The sequence below is a fragment of the Mustela erminea genome, chromosome 4 (assembly GCF_009829155.1).
Source record: "Mustela erminea isolate mMusErm1 chromosome 4, mMusErm1.Pri, whole genome shotgun sequence".
Classification (NCBI taxonomy): Eukaryota; Metazoa; Chordata; class Mammalia; order Carnivora; family Mustelidae; genus Mustela; species Mustela erminea.
In genome coordinates this window covers 63,590,288-63,617,339 of record NC_045617.1, presented here as the reverse complement: position 1 = coordinate 63,617,339, position 27,052 = coordinate 63,590,288, and the positions used below count along the sequence as shown (strand labels likewise).

Genomic DNA, 27,052 nt, shown 5'->3' with positions numbered 1-27,052 from the left:
TAATCCTTCTCATTACTAAGAGTCCGTATTCAGTAGGTGCCAACCAAAGTATAGACTGTGACCTTGGAACAAGCCATCTGTGCAAAGGTAACTCACCTGTTTCCATAGGGACAGCTCCAGGCCCTAGCTCAGCGCCCTGGAATCATACAATGAGCAAAGGGCTTAAACCTTTATGAAGATTGTGGAGTCTGGAATGAATTATTTTAGGAACTGATGAGCTCAGTTCCAGACATCAGAGCCTTCTCCCAAATACCATGGGTAATGAAATGCTATCAAGACCTGGAGGGGCCACTCAGAATGATATTTGTTCCCTAGAATTTTCCATGGTGTAGGAGTCAGGAATTTTGGTGCCTGAATCTCCTAATTGTCCTGTGTGTGTTTCCCTTGCTAGATAATTGAAAACCCGGATGTCCCACAGGAATTCAGGAATCAAGGTATTGCATTTGATTTTTGCTAGTTCAGTTTAAAAATGCCTACTATGTGCTTGGCGCTGGGGATATAGAGGTGAGTGGGGCTCTCAGGGAGCTCTCCGGAGGTTCTGCTTAGCTTTGTTTTACCAGCTAGTACTTCATCGGCTGTTCCCTAACCTTCCTTCTGGCCCTGTACCCTGCCCCTACACCTCTTTCTGTTCCAACTCTGTGAAGGAGAGTAACTTTTCATATACCTCCCTGTTGGAGGCTAGGGTTTTTTTATGTGGCTTTGTTTTTGTTGTTGTTGTTGTTGTTGTCATTGTTTTGTTTTTACTTTGTTTTGTTCTCCATGAAGTAAGGTTTATTAATTGTTAAAATGAGAATTGGATAGAGGGTTGTAGAAACCTGATTGGCATAGAGCTGTTGTACCACAGTAAGTTGGTGAAATGCCACTTTTTTTAATATGAAAAAAAATTAATCTCACAGGGAATCTGACAGTAGGACAAACAGCCCAATATAGGTGGCAGATGAAATCCAGGTAAGGAATTTCATTCTGACCCAGAGGAAAAGGAAAAACAGAGGTCTACCGATAACTGACAAGCAGTTTGTCTTTTGTTTTTTGGGGTCTTTTGTTTTGTTTCTTAGTTTGGTAGTATTTTCTGAAAAGATATGAAAAATTCAAACCATTGAATTTAGAAAATGGAAACATGTTTTATCTCATATTTTATTCAGTAATTTAAAAAATACTAGAAAATCTGCTTTTCTTTGATATCTTTGCATGTTAATAATAAGACAAGGTGGAGGTGAGAGGAAAGTTGGTTACAGAGAGGATGAAAAGGGGAATAAAAGGCGGAAAGAAATGCAGCCAAGCAGCCACAATTAGGAGACACAGAATGAAGGAAAGAAATGAGAAAGGCATTAAGTCATCTCTGAAAGATTGCTTGAGCTTGTGTTTTTCATTCCCCCTCGCTCCCTTCTTGGGCTGCCCACCAGAACATGCTTCAGCATCTCGCCACCTGTGGAAGCTCCCAGTGACGCGCTCCACCTGTCTTTCCCTCTCTTGGGTCATTGTGGTTCTGTAAAACCTTCACTTTGGGTTTATAAACCAAAGAGGAGGTCCAAGTCCTCTTGGCCACAGGTTTATCTTTTAAAAATATATATTAGTAAAAAGTGGATGGACCCACTGACTTTTATCTAAAACTTTGTTTAAGGACTTATGGGTTTTATTTATTTTTAGTGGTGTCTTATTGTTGTCTTATCATTTCTCAGGTTTGTTTCTTCGTGGAAGAGCATAAATTCTCAGGATTAGCTATTTCTCTTTCCCATCCTCCTCTGACTTCGCTGTCATTTTCTGTCTTATGCTCTTGCCATTTTTTTCTCCATCGTTCTTAACCTCATGGTCATTTTTTTTAAATCTCTACATTCATCAAATACTCAGCCACAATTGTATAGATCTTTAAAGTTTTTTGTTATTAGAAAAACAAACGCTTTCACTTGTTATTTCACTGGGCCCAACAATTCTGTGAGATTGGGATTATTTGTACCCATTCCCCTAAAGGGAGAACTGAAGCTTACCCAAACTCTCATGGTCAGTAAGTTGTGAACCAGTACCTGACCAGATTCTAAATTTCACCCTCTCTCCAATACACTCAGTGCTTCTGTGGGTGTTTTGTTGCTAGCTTCTGAACATGAACATGTCTGGAGGAAAAATTATTTCTTCTGGCCTTGGTCATTGCTCTGTTAGCAACTGTGTGCCCTGAGGATGCTGGGAAAATAGGTAAAGTAGTACAAATGGGGAGTAAGTTATTTTGCCATCTTTCCCTGGTTCCTTAGTTTGAGAAGCCCATCTTTCTTCCATGCTGCCACATTTTATCTCTTTGATGCAACTCAAATCTGCTCAAGAGATCCAGAAATTTCAAAGGTCAGAATAGGGATACATTTGTAGTCTACCGACCTAAATATTGTGGAAATTGTTGTCAGTTGTATTGTTTCTTAAATTAATGAACTCTCCTTTTGCTAAGTGTGAATGAGTTTAATTTATAATAGTAAACAATGTATCATTTTATTTTTGAACCTAATTTTTGAAGTCTTTTACTTCAGAAATGAATAATTATATTTTCTATGATCATTTTAGTGGCCTGAGGAAGGCTCAGCATCTGAAAACCTTCTTTTCAGTCCTGAAAACATCAAAAGCAGAGGATGAGAAGGACTGTTGAGGAAGCTTCTAGTGCCCTCTGCTAATGTCTAATGCTTGTAATCTCTTCTGTTTGAAGGGTCGACAGTTGAGTCCCTCTGTGATGACCTTGTCTCTGTGCTTACTGTTCTGTGTGAGAAGCTGCAAGCCGCCATTAAGTAAGTGCCTTCAACATTGGTATTCTTATTCACCACTAGTCTATTTCTGAGATAACTTTTGTCTACAGCATCACTTACAATTACAGATTATAGGGGCAATGGTTACCCCCACTGGTATTCACCTGCCAATCCTGAGAAATCTATTCAGTGACTTTGGGCAAGTCCACACTACCAATACCATGACTGGAGGATATAACTTTCTCATGAGAAATGGGAAAACAATAGTTTTCAAAGAAGACTTAATCCTTCAAGCATGGAGCTGAGTGAGAAGAATGTTGGTTAAGAGGTAGTTAACAAAGTTAGTTGATGTAACCCGGGCACATCCCAGCTATATGACTCTAAATGAGTCTTCTCACTGACCTCTGCTAATGGCAAGGACAGACTCTGTGGTCTTTCTATATTTCTTCTAACATTTCCACATTTCCATGTGAGTTCACATGCGTATTTTTGAAAAGAACACATTGTTCTTTTATATACTCATTTTTTATATGCCAGTTTAATCCTCAATATTAGATCATATAGATGATATCCACTGCTCCAACTCTCCAGGTAGTAAGTTAACTTATTAATTCATGGATATTTAGTAAAGCCAAATCATAAAAGGACTAGACTTTCTAAGATGAGATGAAAAGCCTCTACCAGCTACATATATAATTAGTTACAAAATCTATAATACAATACAATTCTGAAATGCTTTTTGAGTTGTGAAAGACACTATAATTTGCTAGTAACTAGAATATTTGGTAATTCAGAAAACTTTTACTCGTAGAATTTCCTATATACTAATAAGTTGGGAGACATAGTCTAGTTGAGACATTAGTGAGGCTTCTCACTTTGCTGGAAAAGTTGCAGAAACTTGTTGGGTTTTTGTTTTTGTTCTTGTTTCTTTTTTAAATAAACTTCGGATTTTTGAAAGCTAAGCTTAGAATGGCTCTTTAGAGTTTTTGCCCAATGGTTTCTTTATGGTGTATCCATCATTCCTTTAGGTCACTTGCACATTTTGACCAAATGAAGCTCCCTTCATATTAGGCACTTAAACAATGAAGAGATCTAGTGAATCCATAGGTACTACAAGCGAAAAAGAAAAGCACTTCTTCCACAAGCCCCACCTGCAAGATTCTCTCACCCCTGGACCCTGGGCAGAACATTATTTTTCCTCAGAGGGGATATGTCTAAAAGCAGATGCCATGTGTAGTTGGCTTCTCCTTACTCTGCTCAAGTCTCCATCTCCCCTGACCATGGAGAGTTAGTAGGCCTGGGGCCCAGACTATGATCCTAACCCCAACTACAATGGCCCCATCTGTAGAGTCTTCATGTGACCTGATTACCTTGGGACGGTTCCAGGTTGTACCTATTCTGTATGATTGTAATCATCTTCCTTCACTCTTGGCAGGGTCCTGGCTGGGATAGGTTATATATTCACTCTACATATCCATGACCCAGGTTTCAATTTCTTCTAGTGCTCACTCCTTTCCACCCCTACCTAGTTCTACTACCTCATGGCAAGGCCAGTGGTTATGTCAGAGCTGGGGGATGCTTCTCATTGGCTTGTTTTCTCCTAAGATATAAATATATCTGGTGTTTTTTTTTTTTTAAAGATTTTATTTATTTATTTGACAGACAGAGATCACAAGTAGGCAGAGAGGCAGGCAGAGAGAGAGAGAGAGAGAGAGAGGGAAGCAGACTTCCTGCGGAGCAGGGAGCCCGATGCGGGGCTCGATCCCAGGACCCTGAGATCATGACCCGAGCCGAAGGCAGCAGCCCAAACCACTGAGCCACCCAGGCACCCCAACATATCTGGTGTTTAATCACTATTGGCTCAACTACCTTATCTTTGTTGCATTAGATGGGTAAAACCTGTTTGGCCCCTTACTACCTCTTGACTTTGTGCAGAGCTCTCAACCACTGAAAGCTTATATACCCTGTAAAATAATTATTATTTATTATTATTTGTGTGTGATACACTATTAGTGATATAAAATATATTAAGGTTTTTGTAAGAATGAAACGAGAAAATTTACTTAAAAGATAGTTGAGTCCCAATAACCAAAGATTACCTGAGGTTAAGAGAATTTGGTTTATCAGCTTGTATTAACAAAGGAGCCTGTACACTCTGGGGAGCCAAGGGTAATCAGGCAAAGGATGTTAGGAGGGATTGTTATGGATTCAAACCAGAGTTAGGCATTCTGGAGTGGGTGAAAGGAACCGAGGCTCTGTTCAAGGATTGGGTGCTGTCAGAAAGTAGGGGCATTCCCAGGATGGGACATCTTCATTTTTATTGAGCTGATGGGAGGAACAGTTAAGGAGCTGTCATTGTAGAAGAAACAGGAGTCATTTACAGGGGAGGGTGATATTTGGTCATTTTTGTAGTCATACAGGATTCCTTTTTTTAAATCTCTGATCAGACCAATTCATAGATTGGCTTTCATTTTGTTCTGCTGCCATTGTGAAGAGTCTTCATCCAATATTAACATGCTGTGAAACTGTTTGTGTTCCCCAGGGGGACATCCCAGCTGGCCGGTAGTAACTAGGCAGTCGCCAGCTGTCAAGGATGCTTCTTCTCCATCCTCCACCCCCTCAGGTCTCAGCATTATGAGGGAAAAAAACAAAGACCATCAAAACTTTGAAAAATATAAAGGCTATGTTCATTACCTTGCAATCAAGGGGGGGGGGGATATTGCACATTTTTTTTCCTGAACAGTGTACTAAGAGAAAACTAAGATTTTAAGTATTAAAAAACCTCAAGGCAGTTATGCCATTAATATTTGAAAATCAGCCCCCAAGGTAAGTCTGAACAAATCTATAGGTCTATGAATGATAGATTTAAAACATACCATTGTTCACTGGTCAAGACTGTCTTCAGCTAGGTCCAATAAGTGCTTCAAATTCATGGCTCTTTAAAACCTAGATGTCTCTAACATCAGCCGAAGGGACTGCCATTTGTAGAGTGACCACATGATCTAGTACACCTGGGACAATCTGAGGTTACACCTGTTGTACTTAGTATAGATTGTCAGTATTGGTATCTTCTAGGAAGTTTGGAATAAATGGAATTTTTTTAACTGCATAGTGCCTAACATGTGATAAATATTTGATATTCTAAAATTGTTTGTTTACTTTTAGAATTGTCAGTGCTACTTCTGGTTTATGATGCAGCTTGGGACATTGAACTTCTTACATCAGACATTTGTAGATTATTAGGAAAATACATTGCACAAACACACACTGCAAATGCATGTATACACATATTACCAACTAAAGGGCATAGATTTCTGTCAGTCACTAAAACAAGGATGAAAACATTTTCTGAACCATATGACTGGGGAATTGATTTTAAACAGGAAAAGTAATTCATGCAGCACATACATGGTTTTCTAGGATTTCTCATTGGACTTTAGCTCAAAGATGGCTTTAGGCATGTTGTTATAGAAATTAATGGTTTTTATAGGATTCCCATGGTCTTGCTTGGTTTTTCAATGCAATGCCCCAGCCATCATTTTGCCTCTGGAGACTGTTCACTGTGTTTTGAGTACGGCCTTTCCCATCATGATTCCATTTCCCTAAGATGAGGGTTCTGTTGCTAAGGACACCGGGGTACAGCCTGCTTAAGCATTAGCTTCAACAGGAGACCCGTAAGGCCACCTGGTCAGATGGTACCATGCTCTCGGCTACTTTCAATCTGGTGGTTCTCTTTATTCTTCTTGTTAAGTTTCCACATCTTTTACAATTTTTTCTGAATTTGCTACCCAAACTCCTTTTATTTCTACTAGCTAAACTTGATACTTCTCCTACCTTCTAAATACCTTCTTCCTCTGAAATCACACTATGGTCAGTACTTTCCCTCAACAGCCATTTCCAAAAATTAGTGCCCACATACCTCATTTTACTCTGTAAGGGTATGTATTCATGATACGCTCCGTCTCCCAGAAGGATTTTCAAAATTCATCCAGGTATGCAGAATAACTCACATGCCTTGGAGATGTGTTATTAATAGAACTCTATATTAGGCATGTTGAGTTACATGATGCTTTTTAAATCCAAGGGTTTTAGGAAGGATAATTGGGCTTAGAAAGATATTTATTCATCCTCTGCCCATTGGTCTCCTATCAGCCTCTCCCCACTTCCCTCCCCTCCCAGTGCCGAATATCAGACAAGTGTACACCGAAGCAGTCTCGGGACCAATGAGAGGTCAGGTGTTCCTATCATGTGTTTAATTTCATTCCACTTCTTACACAATTACGTAAGTCCCTCTCTCCTTTTGCTACCTAAATTTGAATTGTCTCAAGGAGGAAGGGGTAAGATCCAAATGATTCATCATCAAACAAAACTCTAAGAACTCCAGAGATCCAGACTGTGCTGCCAGATTACCTTCGCAAGGACCTTGTCGGGATGGGGCTCCTTAGCTTTCAGGGCCCACTGGTCCACTCACGAGAGTCATTCTCCATAGCTCTTGAGCCTGGAAAGAAGTTCAGAGATGGGCAGAGAACGAGACCAGCAGCTCCTCAACCTGCTAGCCATGAAATGCTCCAATGGAAGACCCGGCCGAGGGACTCGCAACCCTCCATGTTGGCAGATTTTTCCTCATGTGTTTTGAAAGGGTTGGCTGGCTTCTTGGCTTCTCGCCACGCCTTCCACATATTTGTCTGTCTACAGTCAGACAAATAAGAACTGCACACACACAGGGCACATGCCGTGTGTATCTCGCAAAGCGCACATGTGGAGTTCGCTTACATTTCAGACAGCTCATTTAGTGACGTGACTCATGCAAGGCCGTGAGCACCCATTTTTTCAGACTGCAGCAGCCCACAGAAAAGCTGCTGTGTTTGGTCTCCAAGGAGACTCCCAGACCAGTTACCTTGGTGATGCCTCCTCTCTGTCATCGGGTGTGATGGTGCGGGCTTGCAGTATTGCTGCCGCGTGCGTTCTCTGCAGATACTCAGAGGAAACTTGACTGCCCATGGCTTTCCTGCAGGTCTATTTCCAGTTTCAGAAACTGGGAATCTTTATCGTCTACAGTTCTTTTCGTTCTGCAATGTGAGACTGCCAGTTTGAAAGATAGATGTTTTTGAATGGGGACACTTAATAATTTTTTTATTATATCTTATTTAAATTCAATTAGTAACATGGAGTGTATAATTAGTTTCAGAGGTAGAGTTCAGGAATTCATCAGTTGCATGTAACACCCAGTGCTCATTACATCGGGTGCCCTCCTTAATGCCCATCACCCAGTTACCGCATCCCCCCACCCCACCTCCCCTCCTATAACCCTCAGTTTGTTTCCTGTAGTTAAGAGTCTCTTATAGTTCGTCTCCCTCTCTGCTTCTGTCTTATTTTACTTTTCCCTCCTTTCTCCTATGAGCCTCTGTTTTGTTTCTTAAAATCCACATGTGCTGAAGTCATAGGATAATCATCTTTCTCTGATTGACCTATTTTACTTAGCATAATACCCTCCAGTTCCATCCATATCATTGCAAATGGTAAGACTTCTTTTTTTTTTTTTTGATGGCTGAGTAATGAGTCCGATGATTGGTCAGAAAGAGGAACCTGGGACTATAGCAGAGATGGTCCTTTCAGAACTTTTTCAAAATGTGGCTTATTGGTTTATGACCCTTCTGTTTTACCTTCTCCAGTCTGTTCATTTCTACAGCTTCCAGAATGATTGTTCTAAAATGTACATTTGGTCCTGTCCCTTTTCTACCTGCAGAATAAAGTCCAGAACAAGTCCTCCCAAACCCTTCCTGGTCTGGCCCCTGCCGCCTCCCTAGGCCCACCTCTCGCTGATGGTATCCTCACAGTCCCCTCCAACCACAGACCCCCACCCTCTCCCCAGCCCTGACATGGAAGACTCCTACTTGAACTTTAGGTTTCTCCGAAAATGCCTTTTCTTTTAGACATTCTTTCTGGATCTTTCTAAGGATTAGATGCCACTCCCATATACACTCATAGAACCTTGTGTTAAATTATTCATGTGCAGCCGTTCCTACACAATGCTTTACCTACTTGCTTCCTTGTTTCTCTAGTCCCTTGAGAATGAAGCACGTGCTCTTTCTGGTCAAGAATGATGTCTTGCACAAAAGCATAGGGAAGCTTGTGGGTGTAGGGGTATAGAAATATGAAGTCCTTCCCTGGCCCCAGAAGGGCTAAGTAGGTATTACCTTTTGTATTCTTCCTCCAACCACCACCTTCCTCTTGGTAAATGGTAATAATTTTTGTGGAAACTCAGCCTTTACCCACCTCTTCTTCCCCCGTCAGCAGGTATGGGAGAGTATATCCAAATATAAGCGGAATTCCCTTTAAAAAATACATGTGTGTGTGCGTGTATTTGACAAAGAAAGAGAGCACAAGTAGGGGAACAGCAGGCAGAGGGAGAGGGAGAAGCAGGCTCCCCACTGAGCAGAGAGCCCAACGCCGGACTCAATCCCAGGACCCTGGGATCATGACCTGAGCTGAAGGCAGATGTTGAACTGCCCGAGCCACCCAAGCACTCCATGGAATTCCCTTCTTCAGAGTAATGGCATTATTCGAATCATTGTGCAGTTCTCTTTGGACAAGGGAGATCATCATAGAGTATGAGTCAGCAAGCTTTTTCTGTGGAGGGTCACATACTACCTCTGTTTCTATTCATTTTTCTTGTTTTTCTACAACCCCTTAAAAATGTAAAAATTATTTTTAGATCATGAGGCCATGGGCAGGATTTTGCTCTTGGATATAGCTTGCCAACCGGTTTTAGAACTTGATGTCGATTTTACAGAGACCTGTTGCCAAAAATCTAACATAGCCCTTAAACGAGGGGCCCACAGAACCTCCCCTTCCTGAGACCCTTCGTCTTGCATCTGTGCAAACTTTCTCAGTTTGGCAATGGTGTGTGTAATCTCTGGGGCTTTGGGATGGGCTGGTGTAAACTTCTCTTCCTTTCTGTCTTAAGTTTCTAGTCTGCCTGTCACTGTCTTGCCTCTCGTGTCCATCCCCTTCTCCTGGGGTATTAAACTTCCTTTTGGCATTTATTTAAGTTAGGAGAAAAGATCCACAACCAAAAATGATTTTCAAAGCAAGTTCCTCCTTTTTTGGAACATACAGGACTCCTGAATGAATTCTCTTAGTATTTATTATATTTATTTATCATAAGTGTGCACTCAAATAGCAAATTCTTCCTTATTCCTGTCGGTCACTTACCACCCACCTGGAGTTCAATACTTGCTGGTGGATTAGACAGAAAACTTAGCTTGGGTATAAGAACATGCATCCCCTGAAGTTGTCTTTTTTTTTTTTTTTTTAATATGGCTGTATGGATTAATCTCATAATAATGACTCTGAGAAAAATAATTTGTCCATTGAAAAACCATGTTACCTTCAAAACAAATTCAAATTCAAATTAGTAAAGTGTTGACCATTTTTCAAAAAAGATTTTATTTATTTACTTGACAGAGATCACAAGTAGGCAGAGAGGCAGGCAGAGGGAAGGGGAAGCAGGCTCCCCGCTGAGCAGAGAGCCCCATACAGGGCTCGAACCCAGGGCCCTGAGATCATGACCTGAGCCGAAGGCAGAGGCTTAATCCACTGAGCCACCCAGGTGCCTCAAAATGTTGACCATTTAAAAGATAATGTGATTAGTGGCCTTTGAAAAATTTAGACAATTAAACACATTAAAAGTTTGAATGTTTCTGGAATAAACTGTGGAATTTAATTGATAATGTTATATCCATATTGGTTCTTTAATGGTAGCCATTGCCGGCGATGTAGAACACGGTAACTGTTCCATGCTCAGTTTTTCTATATATCTAAAACTCCTCTGAAAAACGAAGTCTGTTAATTAAAAAAAAAAAAAAAACTCCCCCAAACTGTATTAGTTTGCTTGGGCTGCCATAACAAAGTTCCTTAGACTGGGTGGCTTACAGAACAGACATCTACTGTCTCCCAGTTTTGGAGGTGGGATATCCAAGATCAGGATATGAGCAGAGCTGGCTCCTTCTCAGGGCTTCAGGGAAGGATCTGTCCCACACCACTCTCCTTGGTTTGCAGACAGCCATCTTCTCCTTAGGTCTTTTCCATTGTCCTCCATCTGTGTGTGTCTCTGTGCCCAGTGTTCTCCACTTTATATGGACCTCAGTCATATTGGGTTAGGACCAACCCAAAGGACCTCCCTTGAACTTGATGGCCTGTGTCAAAGACCCTGTCTCCTATCAGGGCACATTCTGAAGTACCAGGAGTTCGGTCCTCAACATAGAAACATGCAGGGATGCAATTCAACCCCTCATGCTAACTGCCCCCCACCAAAATGAGCACTTCTCTCACGCCTGGCATTCTTCCAAGTGCTCCTCACGCACCCCCTCTTTAATTCTGCCTTCCTGTGCATGTGTCTGTGTGTTGGTTTTGTTCCGCAGTGACCAGCAGCAGCTGCAGCTCCTGTACTTGGAGTGCATCCTGTCCGTGCTCAGCAGCTCCTCGGCCTCCATGCACCTGCACAGAGCCTTCACCGACCTGATCTGGTGAGCCCTCTACGCCCCCCACACCGACCGGACTCATCCCCCTTCCAGCTCTGCCCCCGGGTCCCTGCCCATGGCATCCATGCCCCACTGGTCACCTCATCTGTGTGTGAATAGTATTTAGAGGGAAAGTAGGAAAATTGCTTTGCTCACATGCACTGGATCAAAATACAGAAGCTTGATCTGAGGGCCTCTTGTGTTTTGTTGACGCCACGGGCTCATGCGACTCAAGAATGAGGAGAGTATTTTCTAGGTTATTAGATCATCCTAAAAGTATACAAAGGCACCAGAAAGTTGCTTGGGGGGTGTGTGCAAGGCTATTGAATGTTATTCTTAGCCCTTGCCTGGTACATTCTCCGTCTCAACCTGAAGACTAGTCACTCTTTTACAATCAGAGTGCCCCACAGGTGACAGGGTCCCAAGTAGCCAGCTAGTTGCTCAGGGTTTCTGGGCTTTTCCACAGGGAGGAAGTCGAAGGATATGTGACAGTGTATGTGTCAGAAATTTAAATTAACTTCTCACATTAGAAGTAGAAATAATTTTGTTATTTATGGTAAAATGAAACTTTCTAACTAAGCCATTTAGCATTTTGAGTCAGTTTCTTTATATAAGATGGTTTCTTAACACTTCTCTTGGTATTTTTATTTAGTTCATTCTGCCTTGAGTTATGAAAAAGCTATTCTGTTCGTATACCGAGAAGTGATGGAGAGACATGGAAGATGGGGGCAAGATGTCGCCCAAAAGAGGAGCAGCAAAGAACCCCGCCCTTACTAGTCATTTTTGTGGCATCTGGTATTTACCCTCAGGACTGTATTCACATCTTATCCTTTTGCCTTGTTAGCAAAACCTTCTTTTCCTCCTGTGTCTTCCCAGGAAAAACCTTTGCCCTGCTCTCGTCGTGATCCTGGGGAATCCGATCCATGATAAAAGCATCACCTCCGCTCACAGCAGCAGCGCTGGCCCAGGCATCGAGTCAGACTCTGCGTCTCCGGGAGTTTCTGACCACGGCCGGGGGTCCGGCTGCTCGTCCACCGCGCCAGCCCTGAGTGGGCCTGTGGCTCGGACCATCTATTACATCGCAGCCGAGCTGGTCCGGCTGGTGGGGTCGGTGGACTCCATGAAGCCCGTGCTCCAGTCCCTCTATCACCGTGTGCTGCTTTATCCCCCACCCCAGCACCGGGTGGAAGCCATCAAAATAATGAAAGAGGTAGGGAGGCATGAAGAAGGCCACCATGCTTGCCAGGAGGCGAGGGGCAGTATCTGAACACAGTGGCTTGCCTACAGGAAGCACTCAGAACATGTGTGCCGATCACCTGCTAACACTTACTTGCTACCGCGTGGTATCCAGTAATTTCTAGGCTGTATCTTTAGGGCTGGGGTGTGGGTGCACGTGTTGGGAGCCTGGGTGAGGAGGGGTTGATCGGTGCACGTTGATGCAAAGTCATTGATAATTAAAGCTGCAGGTATCTGACTAGGCCACAGGCTGATTGCATTCTTTTCCTTATGTACTGTTTGTACAGATATTGGTGTTTATTCCCTTTGGCTAACATTGGATTTCAAACTGATTTTATGCTCAGGTTGTACATTGTCAAAAAAAAAAAAAAAAAAATTGCTAACCTCTGACTGGTAAAAGGAATCCCTTTGCCGCATTCCTTCTTAGGGCTCATATCCCAAACGTCATGACCCCTGTGAGAAGGTAAACTTGTCCAGCGTGTAATAGAGATCCCATCTTTCACCATTTTGAGGAGGTACTTCAGAGAAGAATTTCTCTGTTTTCTTGTAAATAACCAGATAGAAAAGTGATCAGCATTTTTGTACTTGTGAACTTGTTCATTGGCTTTGGTTTTCGTACCTATTCCCAAACAACAACAAACCCAGAGTAACAAAATTCCTTTGTGGATGTTTCATTGATTTTAAGTAATATTTGCTACTCCTCGGTTTCTCAAAAGCTTAATTTAAAATGCCTCTTGGTGTTGTTTTAATAAGATTTGACTGTAATGAACCATGGAAAGTTCTAACAACATTTCTAGAACAGGAGGAGTGGTCCAGATTCCATTGTTCTTTAAGGAAATCTGTGAGCACACCATCATATTTTTTTTCTTACCTTCTATATGCCCAGCACTTCACATCTATTATCTTTAGTATTCTTAATAGCTTTTGATGTTATATATGAGCTTTTACCTGTGAAGGATGGTATTTCTTTCCCCCATCACAGCCTCAGGCAATGAGAACAAAAGGGGTCAGCTTTAATACCTGGCTACTCCTAGGCTGGTGAACCCAATACGGCTTTGGAGGCAAGTGAGACTAGACTAGTTTGTTACCACCCAGACAGCAGTGGCCCTCCCTTGGGGACCTGGCCCTACCCTTGTTGAGTGTGTAACTGGGGACACAAGATGGGCTTTGTCTAAATAAGCAGATCTTCAAGGGGAAGAAAGAGGGAGGGACTGGTTACACATGCTCAATTCCTTCTAAATCCACCGGTCAGATGAGACTCCCCCTCCATCAGAAGGAAGGAAGAGAAAGGAAAGAGGTCCAGAATTTTATTCCATTGGATATGGCTTCTTGTAGAGATATAATGCCAGGAAAAGGAATTTTCCCTCCCAAAGAGAAACTAAGATCCCAAGGGATCAGATGATTTGCCCAAGTTCACAGAGAAAGAGGAAGGGTGTATACCCTGGTCCATCTGACCTGAAATCCATCATCTTTTGCTGCAACACACTTATTACCATACTTTGATATTGCAATGCAGATGATTCTGGGACTCCCTTTCCATGCTGTATCACCTACCCCTTCGTGAGACTGAGTTGAAGAGTCAGGGTTTGGATCTTGTCTCTGCCACTCCCCAGCAAGGTGGTAGCAGCTAAATCACTTAACCCTGAACTCACAATTTTTTATCTTTACATAGTAGCAATATTCCAAAGTCTCGAAATGCAATAACGTTGGTATAAATACTCTGTAAGTATAAAGTGCTAGGTAACTATTTGGCATGCTTATTGCTATCCTAAGAAAAAGAAGAAATGTGTGGAGACTGAAAATAGCTGGTCCTCATAACCTCCTGCCAAGAGTAGTATACCAATTCTCACTTAGCTCCTTGTCTGCCACCTGCCTGTTTTCTTCCTTTTGTCTTTCTGAATTTAGGCTCATAAGTCACCACTGTTAAGTATTTTTCAGGCTCTAATGGCTCCTGTTGTCTCTCTCAGCAAGACTGAATTACTCTGCCCAGTTTCCAGATCCTTCTCTCATCATTCTCATTTCCCATCCTTTCCCAGGTTCACCCCTCCATCTGACTGACCCTCCTCTGTCCCGCTCCCACTTTCCTGCCTCTATTCAGACTCCCCTCCTTCCTCGCCCATGCCCCATAGCAGGGTCCAGAAGTGATTCCACTGTGCTAGGTGTAGCTGGCACTTCATGTTCATTTATCTACAAACCCTCTTAGGAAGAGAATACCATGCCCGATTTCCAGATGGGAAGCTGAGGCCCCATGTGAAGTTACTTGCCCAAAGTCCTTACGAGTAGCCAGGCTACCAGGTGAACCCAGACATTCTAAGGACAGCTGCCTCTGCTGTCAAAATCATCCTCCTTTACCGTTCTGCTTCCTTAAATCATGACATTCTTTAAATTCCATCATTCAGCAATTAATTTTATGTCCCATCGCACTGATCCGTTTCCCAGTATGACTTGGTACAAACTTCCTGTCTCTTCAAGTATGTGTGTGTACGTTACTCTTATGTGTGCCCTGCCCACCCCCTTATCTAACACTGCAGAGTGCTTGCCTCAGCGTAAGTGCTCAGGGAATTGCGGCTGAATGACAAATGGACCTGAGGACAGAATATCCGCAAGGAGGGTGTTTTGAGAACAGCAGAAACCTTTCTTTCCCACCCAGACGTGAATGGTCCTGGACTTGTGGCTGCCCACGGCAGATGCCCTTGCTGCCTGAATGCTAAGTAAATACATTGCATTACGGGGCACATAGGTGTCTAAATGTATTTTCAATAAGCATTTATTGACCACCGAGTAGGAAATTTGGCGTGTATTCCCCTTTCTCATCGATTTGTCTAGCTCCCCCCCAGATGATTTTACATGAGTAGCAGGGCCAGGCCATGCTGCCCCATGGAGCACAGCTGACCGATGGGGGCCAGGTTACTCCACTCACTATGACAACCATTCAGCTGGGAAGCTTGGTAACTTGGAAACCAAAATGTGCCATCTGTGCACACAAGGAAAACCACTGGGCACCCAGGATGTTTGTTCAACCTTTCGGAGTTTGAGCACTTGCTGTGTTATTTCCCTGTTGTCTTTGTGACTTGTCACCCCGCCATACACGCCATGTGCCTATTAATCAAAGACTGGACATTTTGTTCTTCAAATGACTATTTTCTTTTCGGTTTCTGCTTTCCCAAAAAAAGGAACAGTAATCAAAAGTTCACCTTGTTTCCTTTCCTCTTTCCCTGGTTTGGCTTCAGAAGGAATTCCTTAATTTTTTTTTTTTAAGATTTTATTTATTTATCTGAGAGGGGAAGAGAGTGAGAGAGCACACACATGAGCGGCGGGGGGGGCGGTGGGAGGTGGAGAAACAGACTCCCCGCTGAGAAGGGAGCCCAATGCAGGGCTCCATCCCAGGACCCTGGGATCATGACCTGAGCCAAAGGTGGACGTTTAACGAACTGAGCCATACAGCTGCCCAGGGGTTCCCTAATCTTTATCAGACTGTGACACCCCAGCCTCTGACAGCACATCTCTCCCTCCCACTAGAGGAAGCTCAGATTCTGCGTGCCCTGCCTTTCTTCAAGTGGTTGTTGAGGATTCTTTAGAAGCGTAAGTGCTTTCCTTCCAGATTTGGAAATAACTGAGAAAGAAACCCCAAATCAATGTGGGGATTCAAATATGTCATCTAACTTATTACTGGTGAGGTTAGATTCGAGAATGTAATGAGATTCCAAGAGAAAGTGAGATTCCCCTCAGCTATCCCTCTGCACCTTCCTTTCTAGCCTAAGAGGGGGCAGCTGGAGGCTTTTAGGCCTGACCCCTTCCCTTGGATGCAGGGCAGGCTGGTGGTTAGGGAGAGGGTGGGAGAGGAGTAGAGGGATGAGGCGAGCAAGGGCAGGAGAGAGAGGAAAAGAGGCGGAGGGAGGGGAAAGCAAAGAGAGGAGAAAGGGAAACTTTACTCTTTCAATGTCAAAAAAAATAATAATAAAATGTGGAGAGAAAAGCTTCATCACTATACCTCTAAGAGAGACATTTGCAATTTCCGGGTACAAAGGAAATGTGGAAGGAGGGAGGGAAAGAAGAGTGCCCCTGAAGATATAACATTTTCTAGTTAATCTACCTTTTCCTGTGACTATAAATTACTTTGAAAATAATGGGCTTAGTGATAGAAAGTCTGTTCCAATACACTTAACCGAATCTTTTCCTGAATTAATTAGCTTCAAATGGAAATTCTCTGCAAAGATTTCTACCTCATGGAAATAAAAACTAATAAGAACTGAACAGTTATGAAAATGCTATACATGAAAACTTGTAGGATGTAGCCAAAGCTGTACCTAGGAGGGTATTCATAGCTTAAAATGATTGTATTTTAAAAATTGGAAACCTAAAATTAATATTCTAATATTCCAAGTTAGGTAGCTGGGAAAAGAGCAGATTAAGTTCAAAGAAAGTAAAAGGAAAAATAAGGATGAAAGCAGAAAGGAATGTGATAAAAAGAAAATAGAGGGGATCAATAAAGTGAAAAGTACCAGGACTGAAAAGACTGACGAAGTTGAAAAACTCTTGATAAACACAATTTAAAAATTCCAGAATAAGTAAAAACAAGTGGAAATAAGAATGAAAACATGCATGTAACTACAGATATTATAAACATTAAAACATTAAAGAAGGTATCAAGGCCACGGAGACCAGTAAATTTGAAAACTTAGATAAAATAGATAAATCCCTGGGAAATAATACAGCCTTTAACAGTTTGGCTCAAGAAAAAATTGAGAACCTACATAGTTCTAGAATCTTTAAAGAAATTGAATCAGTATATAAAAAATACTTCCATTTAAAAAAAAAAACTGACCTCCCCATATAACTTTAAAAACTATTTATACTGGGGTGTCTGAGTGGCTCAGTCATTGAGTATCTGCCTTCGGCTAGGGTCATGGTCCCAGGGTCCTGGGTTCAAGCTGCCTGCTCGGTGGCAGGCCTGCTTCTCCTTCTCCCATTCCCTCTTTCGCTGTGTTTTTCTCTGCCAAATAAATGAAATCTTTAAAAAAATATATATCTATTTATACCAACATTTAAGGAATAAGTAATTCTCATAATACATGAACTTTTCCAGAAAGTAGAAAGAGGAAATGCTTCTCAGTGTGTGTGTGTGTGTGTGTGTGTGTGTGTGTTTAATTTTTAGAAGTTGTTTTACCTTTTGACCCCCTTCATCCATTTTTTTTCCATCCTCCCACCCCTCACCTCTGGCAACTACCAGTCCATTTTCTGTAACTACAAGCTTGGTTTTTTGTCTGTGTCTTTAAGATACCACCTATAGGAGAAATCATACAGCATTTGTCTCTCTCTGTCTGGCTTATTTCACTTGGCATAATACCCTCTAGGTTCATCCATGTTGTCACAAATGGCAAGATTTCATCCTTTTTTATAGATGAGTAATATTCCTGTGTGTGTGTGTGTGTGTGTGTGTGTGTGTGTGTTTCTTTATCCATTTATCCACTGAGAGACACTTAGGTTGTTTCCATATTTTAGCTATTGTAAATAATGCTGCAGTGAACATGGGGGTGCATGTATCTTTTTGATTTAGTGTTCTCATTCTCTTCAGATAAATATCCAGAAGTGGGATTGATGGATCATATGGCAATCTATTTTTAATTTTTGAGGAACCTCCATACTGTTTTCATAGTGGCTGAACCAATTTCCATTCCCATCAGCTGTGCAAGGTGGTTCTTTTTTCTCCACATCCTTGTCAATACTTATTTTTTCTAGTCTTTTGATAATAGCTATTCTAGTAGATGTGAAGTGGTATCTTATTATGGTTTTGACTTGCATTTCCCGTGATTATTAATATTGAACACCTTTCACGTGCCTGTTGGCCATCTATATGTCTTCTTTGGAAAAATGTCTATTCAGGTCCTTGGTCCATTTTTTAAACCAGATTATTTGGTTTTTTGCTTTTTTATTGAGTTACTTGAGTTCTTTATGTATTTTGGATATTAATCCCTTATCAGATATATGACTCACAAATACTTTCAGTAGATGACCTTTTCATTTTGTCAGCGGTTCCTTTGCTGTTTGATGTAGTCCCACATGATTATTTTTGCTTTTGGTGTCAGATTAAAGAAATCCTCTCCAAGACTCATGTCTGGGAGCTATTGCCTGTGTTTTCTTCTAGGAGTTTTATGGTCTCAGGACTTACATTAAAGTCAGTCCATTCTGAGTTAATTTTTGTGTATCGTATAAGACAGAGGTCCATTTTCATACTTTTGCTTGTGACTGTCCAGTTTTTCAAGCACCACTTGTTGAAGGGACTGTCCTTTCCCTAGTGTCTATTCTTACCTCCTTTGTTGTAAATTAATTTGACATATATGTATAGGTTTATTTCTAGGCTCTCTATTCTTAGAGAATAGAATAGAATATTCCCTAAGAATATTCTAGCCTAGAAATAAACCTATACTTTCTGATCTACATGTCTGTTTTTTAGGTTAGTACCTAAAAACTGCTTTAATTACTATATATATGCTGTTTTAATTATTATATAAATTATTATATAAATGTTGTTTTAATGATTATAGCTTTATAATATAATTTTAAACCAAGGAGTGTGAGGCCCCTGCTTTGTTCTTCTTTCTCAATTACTTTGGCTATTCCAGGTCTTTCAAGGTTCCATGCAAACCTCAGGTTTATTTGTGCTATTTCTGTGAAAAATACATTAAAAATTTGATAGATACTGCATTAAGTGTGTAGATTGCTTTGGGTAGTATGGACATTTTAATGATACTAATCTCCCAATCCATGAGCACAGAGTATCTTTCCGTTTATTTGTGTCATCTTCAATTTCTTTTATTAATGTCTTATAATTTTCAGTATTCCAATCTTTCACCTCCTTGATTAAATTTATTCCTAGGCATGTTCTTGTTTTTTCTTAAATGTTCATGTCTTTTATTAACCCATATATAATTACTTGTCTTCCGGTTTGTTGAAGCAATAGGTCAGACCACATTTGCCACAATAGCATCCATCAAAGTGGCCTAGCCATAAAAACTCCAGCACCACACACATCCGAAGGGCACTCCCAAAGAAGGCGACTCATGTTGCCATTCTCATCCACCTTAAAGTATTTCAGAACAGCCATTTCTCTTAGTTTATTCTTCTTCAGAGCAGTGTAGGACTTATTCTTCCTTCCTTCTTCTTAGCACCACCACGAAGTCTCAACACAAGATGAAGAGTGGGCTCCTTTTGCATGCTGTAGTCAGACAAAGTACATCCATCTTCCGGTTGCTTGCCAGCAAAAATCAGTCGCTGCTCATCATGAGGAATTCCTTCCTTATCCTGAATCTTGGCTTTTACACTGTCTACTGTAGCTGAGGGTTCAGTCTTAAGGGTTTCACGAAACTTTATATCTTGGTGGTAGTTCCATGGCAGATGGTGGGTTGAAAGGGCATTTTACTATTTTTGATGCTTTGTAAATATGATTGTGGGGTTTTTTTTCATTTCTCTTTCTGATAGTTTATTTGTGGGTAGAAATACAACAGATTTTTGTATGTTGATTTTGTGTCCTGCAACTTCACCGAATTCAGTTGTTAGTTCTAACAGCTTTTTATAGAGTCTGTAGGGTTTTCTATATATAATATCATGCCATCTGTGAATAGTGACAGTTTTACATCTTCCTTTCCAATTTGGATCCCTTTTATTTCTTTTCTTGCCTGATTGCTGTAGCTAGGACTGACAATACTATTTTGAATAAAAGTGGCGAGACTGACATCCTTGTCTTGTGCCTGATCTTAGAGGAAAAGCTTTCAGCTTTTTACTGTTGAATATCATGCTAGCTGTGAGCTTATAATATGTGGGCTTTATTATGTTGAGGTATGTTCCCTCTGTGTTCACCTTTTTGAGAATTCTTGTCATAAGTGGTTGTGGAATTTTGTCAAAATATTTTTTCTGCATCTATTAAAATGATCTATTTTTTTTCCTTCGTTTTGTTAATGTTGTGTATCATTCCACTAATTTGTGCACATTGAGCCATCTTTGCATCCCTGGAATAAATCCCAGTTGTTTATGGTGTATGATCCTTTTAATATGTTGTGAAATTTAGTTTGATCACATTTCATTGAAGATATTTGCATCTATGTTCCTCAGGGATATTGGCCTATAATTTTGTTTTCTTGTGGTATCCTTGCCAGGTTTTGGTGTCAAGGTAATGCTAGCCTTACAAAATGAGTTTGGGACAGCTCCCTCCTTTTCTATTTTTTGAGAAGGATTGATACTAATTCTTCTTCAATCATTTGGTAGAATTCACTGGTGAAACCATCTGGTCCTGGACTTTTGTTAGTTGGGAGGTTTTTTTCTATGTCAAAAAATAATTTTAATATATGAATTTAATTTTTTTATTATGTTCAGTTAGCCAGCATATAGTACATCATAAGTGTCTTTGTAACGTTCAATGATTCATCAGTTGCGTATAACACCCAGTGCACATCCAGTTGGAAGGCTTTTGATTACCAATTCGATCTCCATACTGGTTATTGGTCAGTTCAGATATTCTTTTTCATCATGATTTAGTCTTCATAGGTCAAATACATCTAGAACTGTATTAATTTCTTCTGGATTGTCCAACTTTGGCATATGTCCTTTATAGGAGTGTCTTATGATCTTTTGTATTTCTGTGGTTATCAGTTTTAACATCTCTTTCATTTCTGCTTTTATTTACTTAAATCTAATGAGTTTTTTGTTTGGTTGGTTTTTGGATTTTTTTGTGAGTTTAGTAAGTGGTGTGTCCATTTTATCTTTCCCAAGAGCCAACTCTTAGTTTCATTGATCTTTTCCATTATTTCTTAGTATCTGTTTCATTTATTTCTGCTGTAATCTTTCTTATTTACTTCTACCAAATTTGGGCTTCACTTTTTCTTTTCCAGTTCTTTAAAGTGTAACGTTATTGTCTTCATGTAATTAATTTCTATTTTCATGCCACTGTGGTTAGAAAAGGTGCTTGCTATGATTTCAGTTATCTTAAATTTAAGACTTGTTTTGTACCCTAACTTATGATGTACCCCAGAGAATGTTCCATGTATACTTAATCAGTCCTGTTTTTGAAGCTAACCAGCTTTGATAGCAAAATGAGACAAAGAGAGTACAGAGAAGTTAAATTATAGGCCATTCTCAGTAAAGAGCGTAGATGCAAGTGCCTTATGATTCTGTGCAATAAAAGTTTTTGAAACAATCCCTCAGAGAATTTGCTTTGTCTAAGCGTCCTGTCCTCAGAGGAATTCTAGATCAGTTTTATTAAGATTTGTAGTTCTAAATAGTTGTGTTTTTCCTTAGGGCATATCACTCACTTTCTCTAAAATACATGCTTACTTGAGCTCACAGTTTAAAACCTTGTGCTTTTTTATGGTATTCACTACACTTATTTCCCCCCCCCCTTTTTTCTTAAAGCTACTTGGGAGCCCACAGCGTCTCTGTGACTTGGCAGGACCCAGCTCCACTGAACCAGAATCTAGAAAAAGATCAATTTCTAAAAGAAAGTCTCATCTGGATCTTCTCAAACTGTATGCTACATTCCCGCTTTTCCATCTATTGTTGCTTGGCAAGGACTGTTTCTCTGAATACATTTGACCGTGTTTTAAAATCCAGAAATTTTTATGAATCTGCATTATGTGGAATTTTATTGTTTAATAATGTTCCCACAAGCCATATGAGAAATCATATTTCAATGTATTATGATCATGTGCTTTCCATATTTTCATATTGTCTTAAAGTCAACCCAGTATGCAAAGTGAAATGTACAACAATTATTCATTGGGGTTATTTTAGGCAAAAACTTTTTGAATCACAGTACTACAAGGTTCCTTTAGCCCTCCCCTAGAAAACTGAATATTATCTAATTTGTAATAGTTGTACTCACATGCATCTGTTCAGAAACATGTTTGTTTTATAGAGGATGTCCTCATTATCGGATAGGCACTGTGAAAAACTGAACATAATATAAAAGTGGGATTATTCAATGTCTGTCCTCTGTCCTTGTGGAGATTATAAAGTCCATCTGGAATTTTTGTGCGTATCCAAATAAACCAGCCAACTGAGAGAGAATGTGATTCAAGGTGGGCCACTCTACCTGAAGGTTTTCCTCTGTGCGCCCAGGCATGTTAGTTTCATTTCCTCCTTGGCCCAGACCATTCAATTCCATGCAGATCAGAGGATCTCTCTTGAATACTGTACTGTTCACCAGGCTGACACTGCTTGTTCCTTTTGGAGCATCCTTCCATGTTTCTCACGCTGTTTTCTTCTTTGGACCCTCAGCATCATGGATGGCATGACGGAAGCGTGCATCAAGGGCGGCATCGAAGCGTGCTATGCTGCGGTGTCCTGCGTCTGCACCTTGCTCGGGGCCTTGGACGAGCTCAGCCAGGGCAAGGGCTTGAGCGAAGGCCAGGTCCAGCTGTTGCTGCTGCGCCTGGAGGAGCTGAAGGACGGCGCCGAATGGAGCCGAGACTCCATGGAGATCAACGAGGCTGACTTCCGCTGGCAGCGGCGCGTCCTGTCCTCAGAGCACACATCGTGGGAGCTGGGGAATGAAAGGAGCCCTGACATCAGCATCAGCGTGACCACCGACACGGGCCAGACCACGCTGGAGGGCGAGTTGGGCCAGACGACACCCGAGGAGCACGCAGACCACCACAAGAGCAGCCTCAAGTCGCCCGCCGTGCCAGAGAGCAAGGAGATGCTGAGCAAGGTGCCCGAGGCTGAAGCCGTGGACCAGCCAGATGTGGTGCAGAGAAGCCACACGGTTGCTTTCCCCGACATAACTAACTTCCTGTCGGTGGACTGCAGGATGAGGTCCTACGGCTCCAGGTACAGCGAAAGCAATTTCAGCGTGGATGACCAAGACCTTTCGCGGACCGAATTCGATTCCTGTGATCAGTACTCGATGGCGGCGGAGAAGGACTCGGGGAGGTCGGATGTGTCAGACATCGGGTCGGACAACGGCTCTCTGGCGGATGAAGAGCAGACCCCTCGGGACTGCCTGGGCCACCGGTCCCTGCGGACCGCCGCTCTGTCCCTGAAACTGTTGAAGAACCAGGAGGCAGACCAGCACAGCGCCAGGCTGTTCCTGCAGTCCCTGGAAAGCCTCCTTCCCCGCCTGCTGGCTCTGCCCAGCGTGGAAGAGGTGGACTCGGCCCTCCAGAACTTCGCCTCTACCTTCTGCTCAGGTTTGTAAACGGGGCTTGGCTATCAAGTCAGGAAGGGTGTTCAGGGCATTTTGCTGAAATGGGAAATTACTTTCTGGCCTGTAGTTTGAAGTGCTCAGAACATCTTAATCACGCCTCTGGTTTCTTATATTTGAAGAGAACAAAGGAATGTAAGACTTGTTGGCGCCGGCTAGAATTGTAGGCAGCTGATGGCTGGGATTCTCTGAGGTTGATAGAGCTTGCAACCTTCTAGAAAGTTTCTGCTGACTGAAACAAAATGACAATCTCTGACTCTCAAAACCTTGAGTTCTTAGTGTGCTTCTACACCTCTGTGTCTAAAAATCACAAAGCCATGCACTTGGGTATACCAGTATGTCGACTATTTTAAATGAGGGTTTGAATCAGCTATAGGCTGACTCCCCCGAACTTGCAGTGTGGGATATCCTAGCATCTGATCATTGTGGGGGGCTTTCTGGTGGCCAGTCCCCAACCAGCAGCCCACCCAGAGTCACCTCCTTAGAACAAAAGGTGTTCCTGGTGCTCTTATCGCTTAGGCATTTACAAGGGTTTTAGGACTCAGGATGAGGTCAAAGATAAATACTAGAACAATAGATCCTTCTAGAGATCATATCACTCAGGAAATTGTAAGGATTTTAGGAGCTCTGTGCCAGGACATGGGTGGAGACTAATTATCTTACAGGAATACAGAAAGAAAGATGGATGCAAACATTTATGGCAACCTAGGAGTGCCTTACTCCTAGGTAATCACCTGTGCCTTCCCCTGACACTCAAGGGTTTCTTGACCGCAACCCACCGAGCTGTTTGGAACTTGCTGGGCTTGTGCTCACAGAGAAAGGACTAATCCTAAAAATGAACACTGCATTGTTAAAAGTCAGGATCACCATTTGCTCTTCCACTTCTAAGGCTTGGGCATGTGTCTGTCATTGCACTTACCACATCTATCAAGTTATTTGTGATGCATCTACCTTCCCCCTCTGTCCTTTGAACTCCTTGCATGCTCCAACCGTGTCTAACACATATTCAGTCTTCCAACAAAAGAGCACATCACACACACATACCAAAAAAAAAAAAAAAAATCCCTAGCCCATTTACTGGATCTTGGCAGAGCTCACTGCTGTACTGTTAAGAGGTAGCTTAATAAGTATCTTTAAGAAACTGACCAGATTGTCCTTTGTCAAAAGGACACAAAAAAAGACAAAGGATATTTTTTAATATGAGAATGATCTAAAGTTGTAAGTGCCAGCAGAGGTAAGGAACTTTCAGTCCCGGACTAATACTCCTGGACTTCTCAACCTATCCAGAGATTGGAAAGAGACATGTAATTTCTCAGCTTTTCTAACTGTACTATGATTATTTTCAAGACATAAAAATTCCTATTTTTAAGGCTACCCAATATTTTTTTCTTGATACTTGTCCTTTTGGAATTAAATACAAAAATAAAGTTAGGATATTCAATTTATGTGAAGGAACACACACCCATCTGCAAAATTCATCTTTCATTGAGATACTAAGATAATATGTAAATACTCTTCCTAAAAATTTATTTCTCCTGTTATCTTTTATGCTACCGTCATTAAATTTGTTGTTTTATTGAACATTGCTAGTATGTTTTGTGTGTCTGTCTCCTCCTCTCTCTCTCTCTGTCTCACACACACACACACACACACACACACACATACCCAGTGACACTTCATCAGTCAGCATTTATAGAGAAGCTTCAGTATGCTCTGAACTAGGGACCTCAAGATATACATGATATACATGACTTATTCTCAACAAATATGTATTGACTGTAGATTTATAAGCTTGTTCTTTGGTCCCTTAACCTGTGGAATATGGCATGGGTTGAAGAAGTGAGTCATGGGTAAAGTCTGAGCTGGAAGGAATGTTCACTTCCCTTTTGAGGGGGTTTGGTAGAACCTCTGAGCCTGTGCTCCTTCTCAGCTGGTAGTATTCATGGGGGAGGAGCTCAGCAGGTGCTCTGACCAGCCTTCCTAGTGCCAAGGCAGGCAGGCTGGGGAACATCAGTGATCCCAAGGAACAGCCATATATCAGACTGTAGCACTGCCACTGGTTATGATACTGGTGGCCTTGAATCATTAACAAATGGAAAAAATATATTTAGGGTCTTGTATTTAAAATTAAAATAATCTTGGGGCACATGGGTGGCTCAGTCAGTTTAGTGTCCAACTCTTGATTCAACTCAGGTCATGATCTCAGGGTTGTGGAATCGAGTCCCACATCAGGCTCCACACCAGGCGTCGAGTCTCCTTAAGATTCTCTTTCTCGGGGCGCCTGGGTGGCTCAGTGGGTTAAGCTGCTGCCTTCGGCTCAGGTCATGATCTCAGGGTCCTGGGATCGAGTCCCGCATCGGGCTCCCTGCTCAGCAGGGAGCCTGCTTCCCTTCCTTTCTCTCTCTGCCTGCCTCTCTGCCTACTTGTGATTTCTCTCTGTCAAATAAATAAATAAAATCTTAAAAAAAAAAAAAAAAAAAAAAAAAAAAGATTCTCTTTCTCCCTCACCCTCTCCCCCGCCCCCAGATACATAGATATATAAAATGAAGCTAATCCATATAAAACAACTCAGCTGCAGAAATTTCAGCCTTTACCTAGGTAAGATCTGACATTCAGATTACTTCATATTTATCAACAACATCCCTAAGTAATTCCAGATAAGTAAGTTGTTCTGGTATAGAGACTGACCCTCAAAGGCCCTGCTTCATTTCCTACAAGAATTAGGAAACAGAATCCTAACAAAGTCTTTTGTAAAATTTGAAGCTAAAGCAAATCTTACCAGCTGTGTTTTTGTACCTTTCAAATCGATACTTATTTACAGTACATGCTGAACAGAGCTTGGGTAAATTTTTTCACTCAGTTTTTCCAGAATGTGGCTCCATGGATGTTGCAAACTGCTCAAATTTTGGAGGTCAGTAAAATGTCCCATCAGACCAAATATGTTGTGACATTGATTTTTATATGTAGGAATCAATACATTGAAAAGAGACTTCAAAGTCTTTTGATTGTTTCCAAATATAATTTTTAGTAATTGTCTATAACCGAGTTAGTCATTTGTCTTTTTAGTTCTAATGAACGCCACAGTATTTTTACCAGTTAGGAGTTGGTCTGCCTTTACAAATTACAGACCCATCACACTGTGGTCCGCTACCAATAAGGTCAGTCTCCTCAGTCACAGCTGTGGTTTGATGGATCAGACTGACCATTGCTAGGGGTCGGCCAAAGCTGCTAGATGTTGGCCTGGGTCCACTTCGGCCCTGCCAATCCCCACTTCCCAGTGCCAGCATCACCTCCAAGATGAAAGACTAGTAAAAGAGAAACACCTGTACCCTGTAGGGATGAGAGAGAAGGCAGATGGCCTTTGTTTATCCAAGACAACA

The 27,052-nt window shown here is 41.6% G+C and overlaps 1 protein-coding gene and 1 pseudogene across 4 annotated transcripts in view; one reads left to right on the top strand and one right to left on the bottom strand.

The window, feature by feature from the left end:
* ARFGEF3 (ARFGEF family member 3) overlaps positions 1-27,052 on the top strand; it is a 178,898-nt gene that overhangs the window by 86,386 nt on the left and 65,460 nt on the right. For all 4 annotated transcript variants that reach the window (XM_032339389.1, XM_032339393.1, XM_032339392.1 and 1 more), the window contains 6 exons: positions 392-434; positions 2,684-2,762; positions 11,144-11,248; positions 12,119-12,452; positions 21,884-21,996; positions 22,748-23,658. In XM_032339389.1, the coding sequence (XP_032195280.1) occupies positions 392-434; positions 2,684-2,762; positions 11,144-11,248; positions 12,119-12,452; positions 21,884-21,996; positions 22,748-23,658 (1,585 nt within the window). The remainder of the gene's footprint in view (positions 1-391; positions 435-2,683; positions 2,763-11,143; positions 11,249-12,118; positions 12,453-21,883; positions 21,997-22,747; positions 23,659-27,052) is intronic.
* On the bottom strand, positions 19,370-21,799 carry LOC116587885 (annotated as a pseudogene).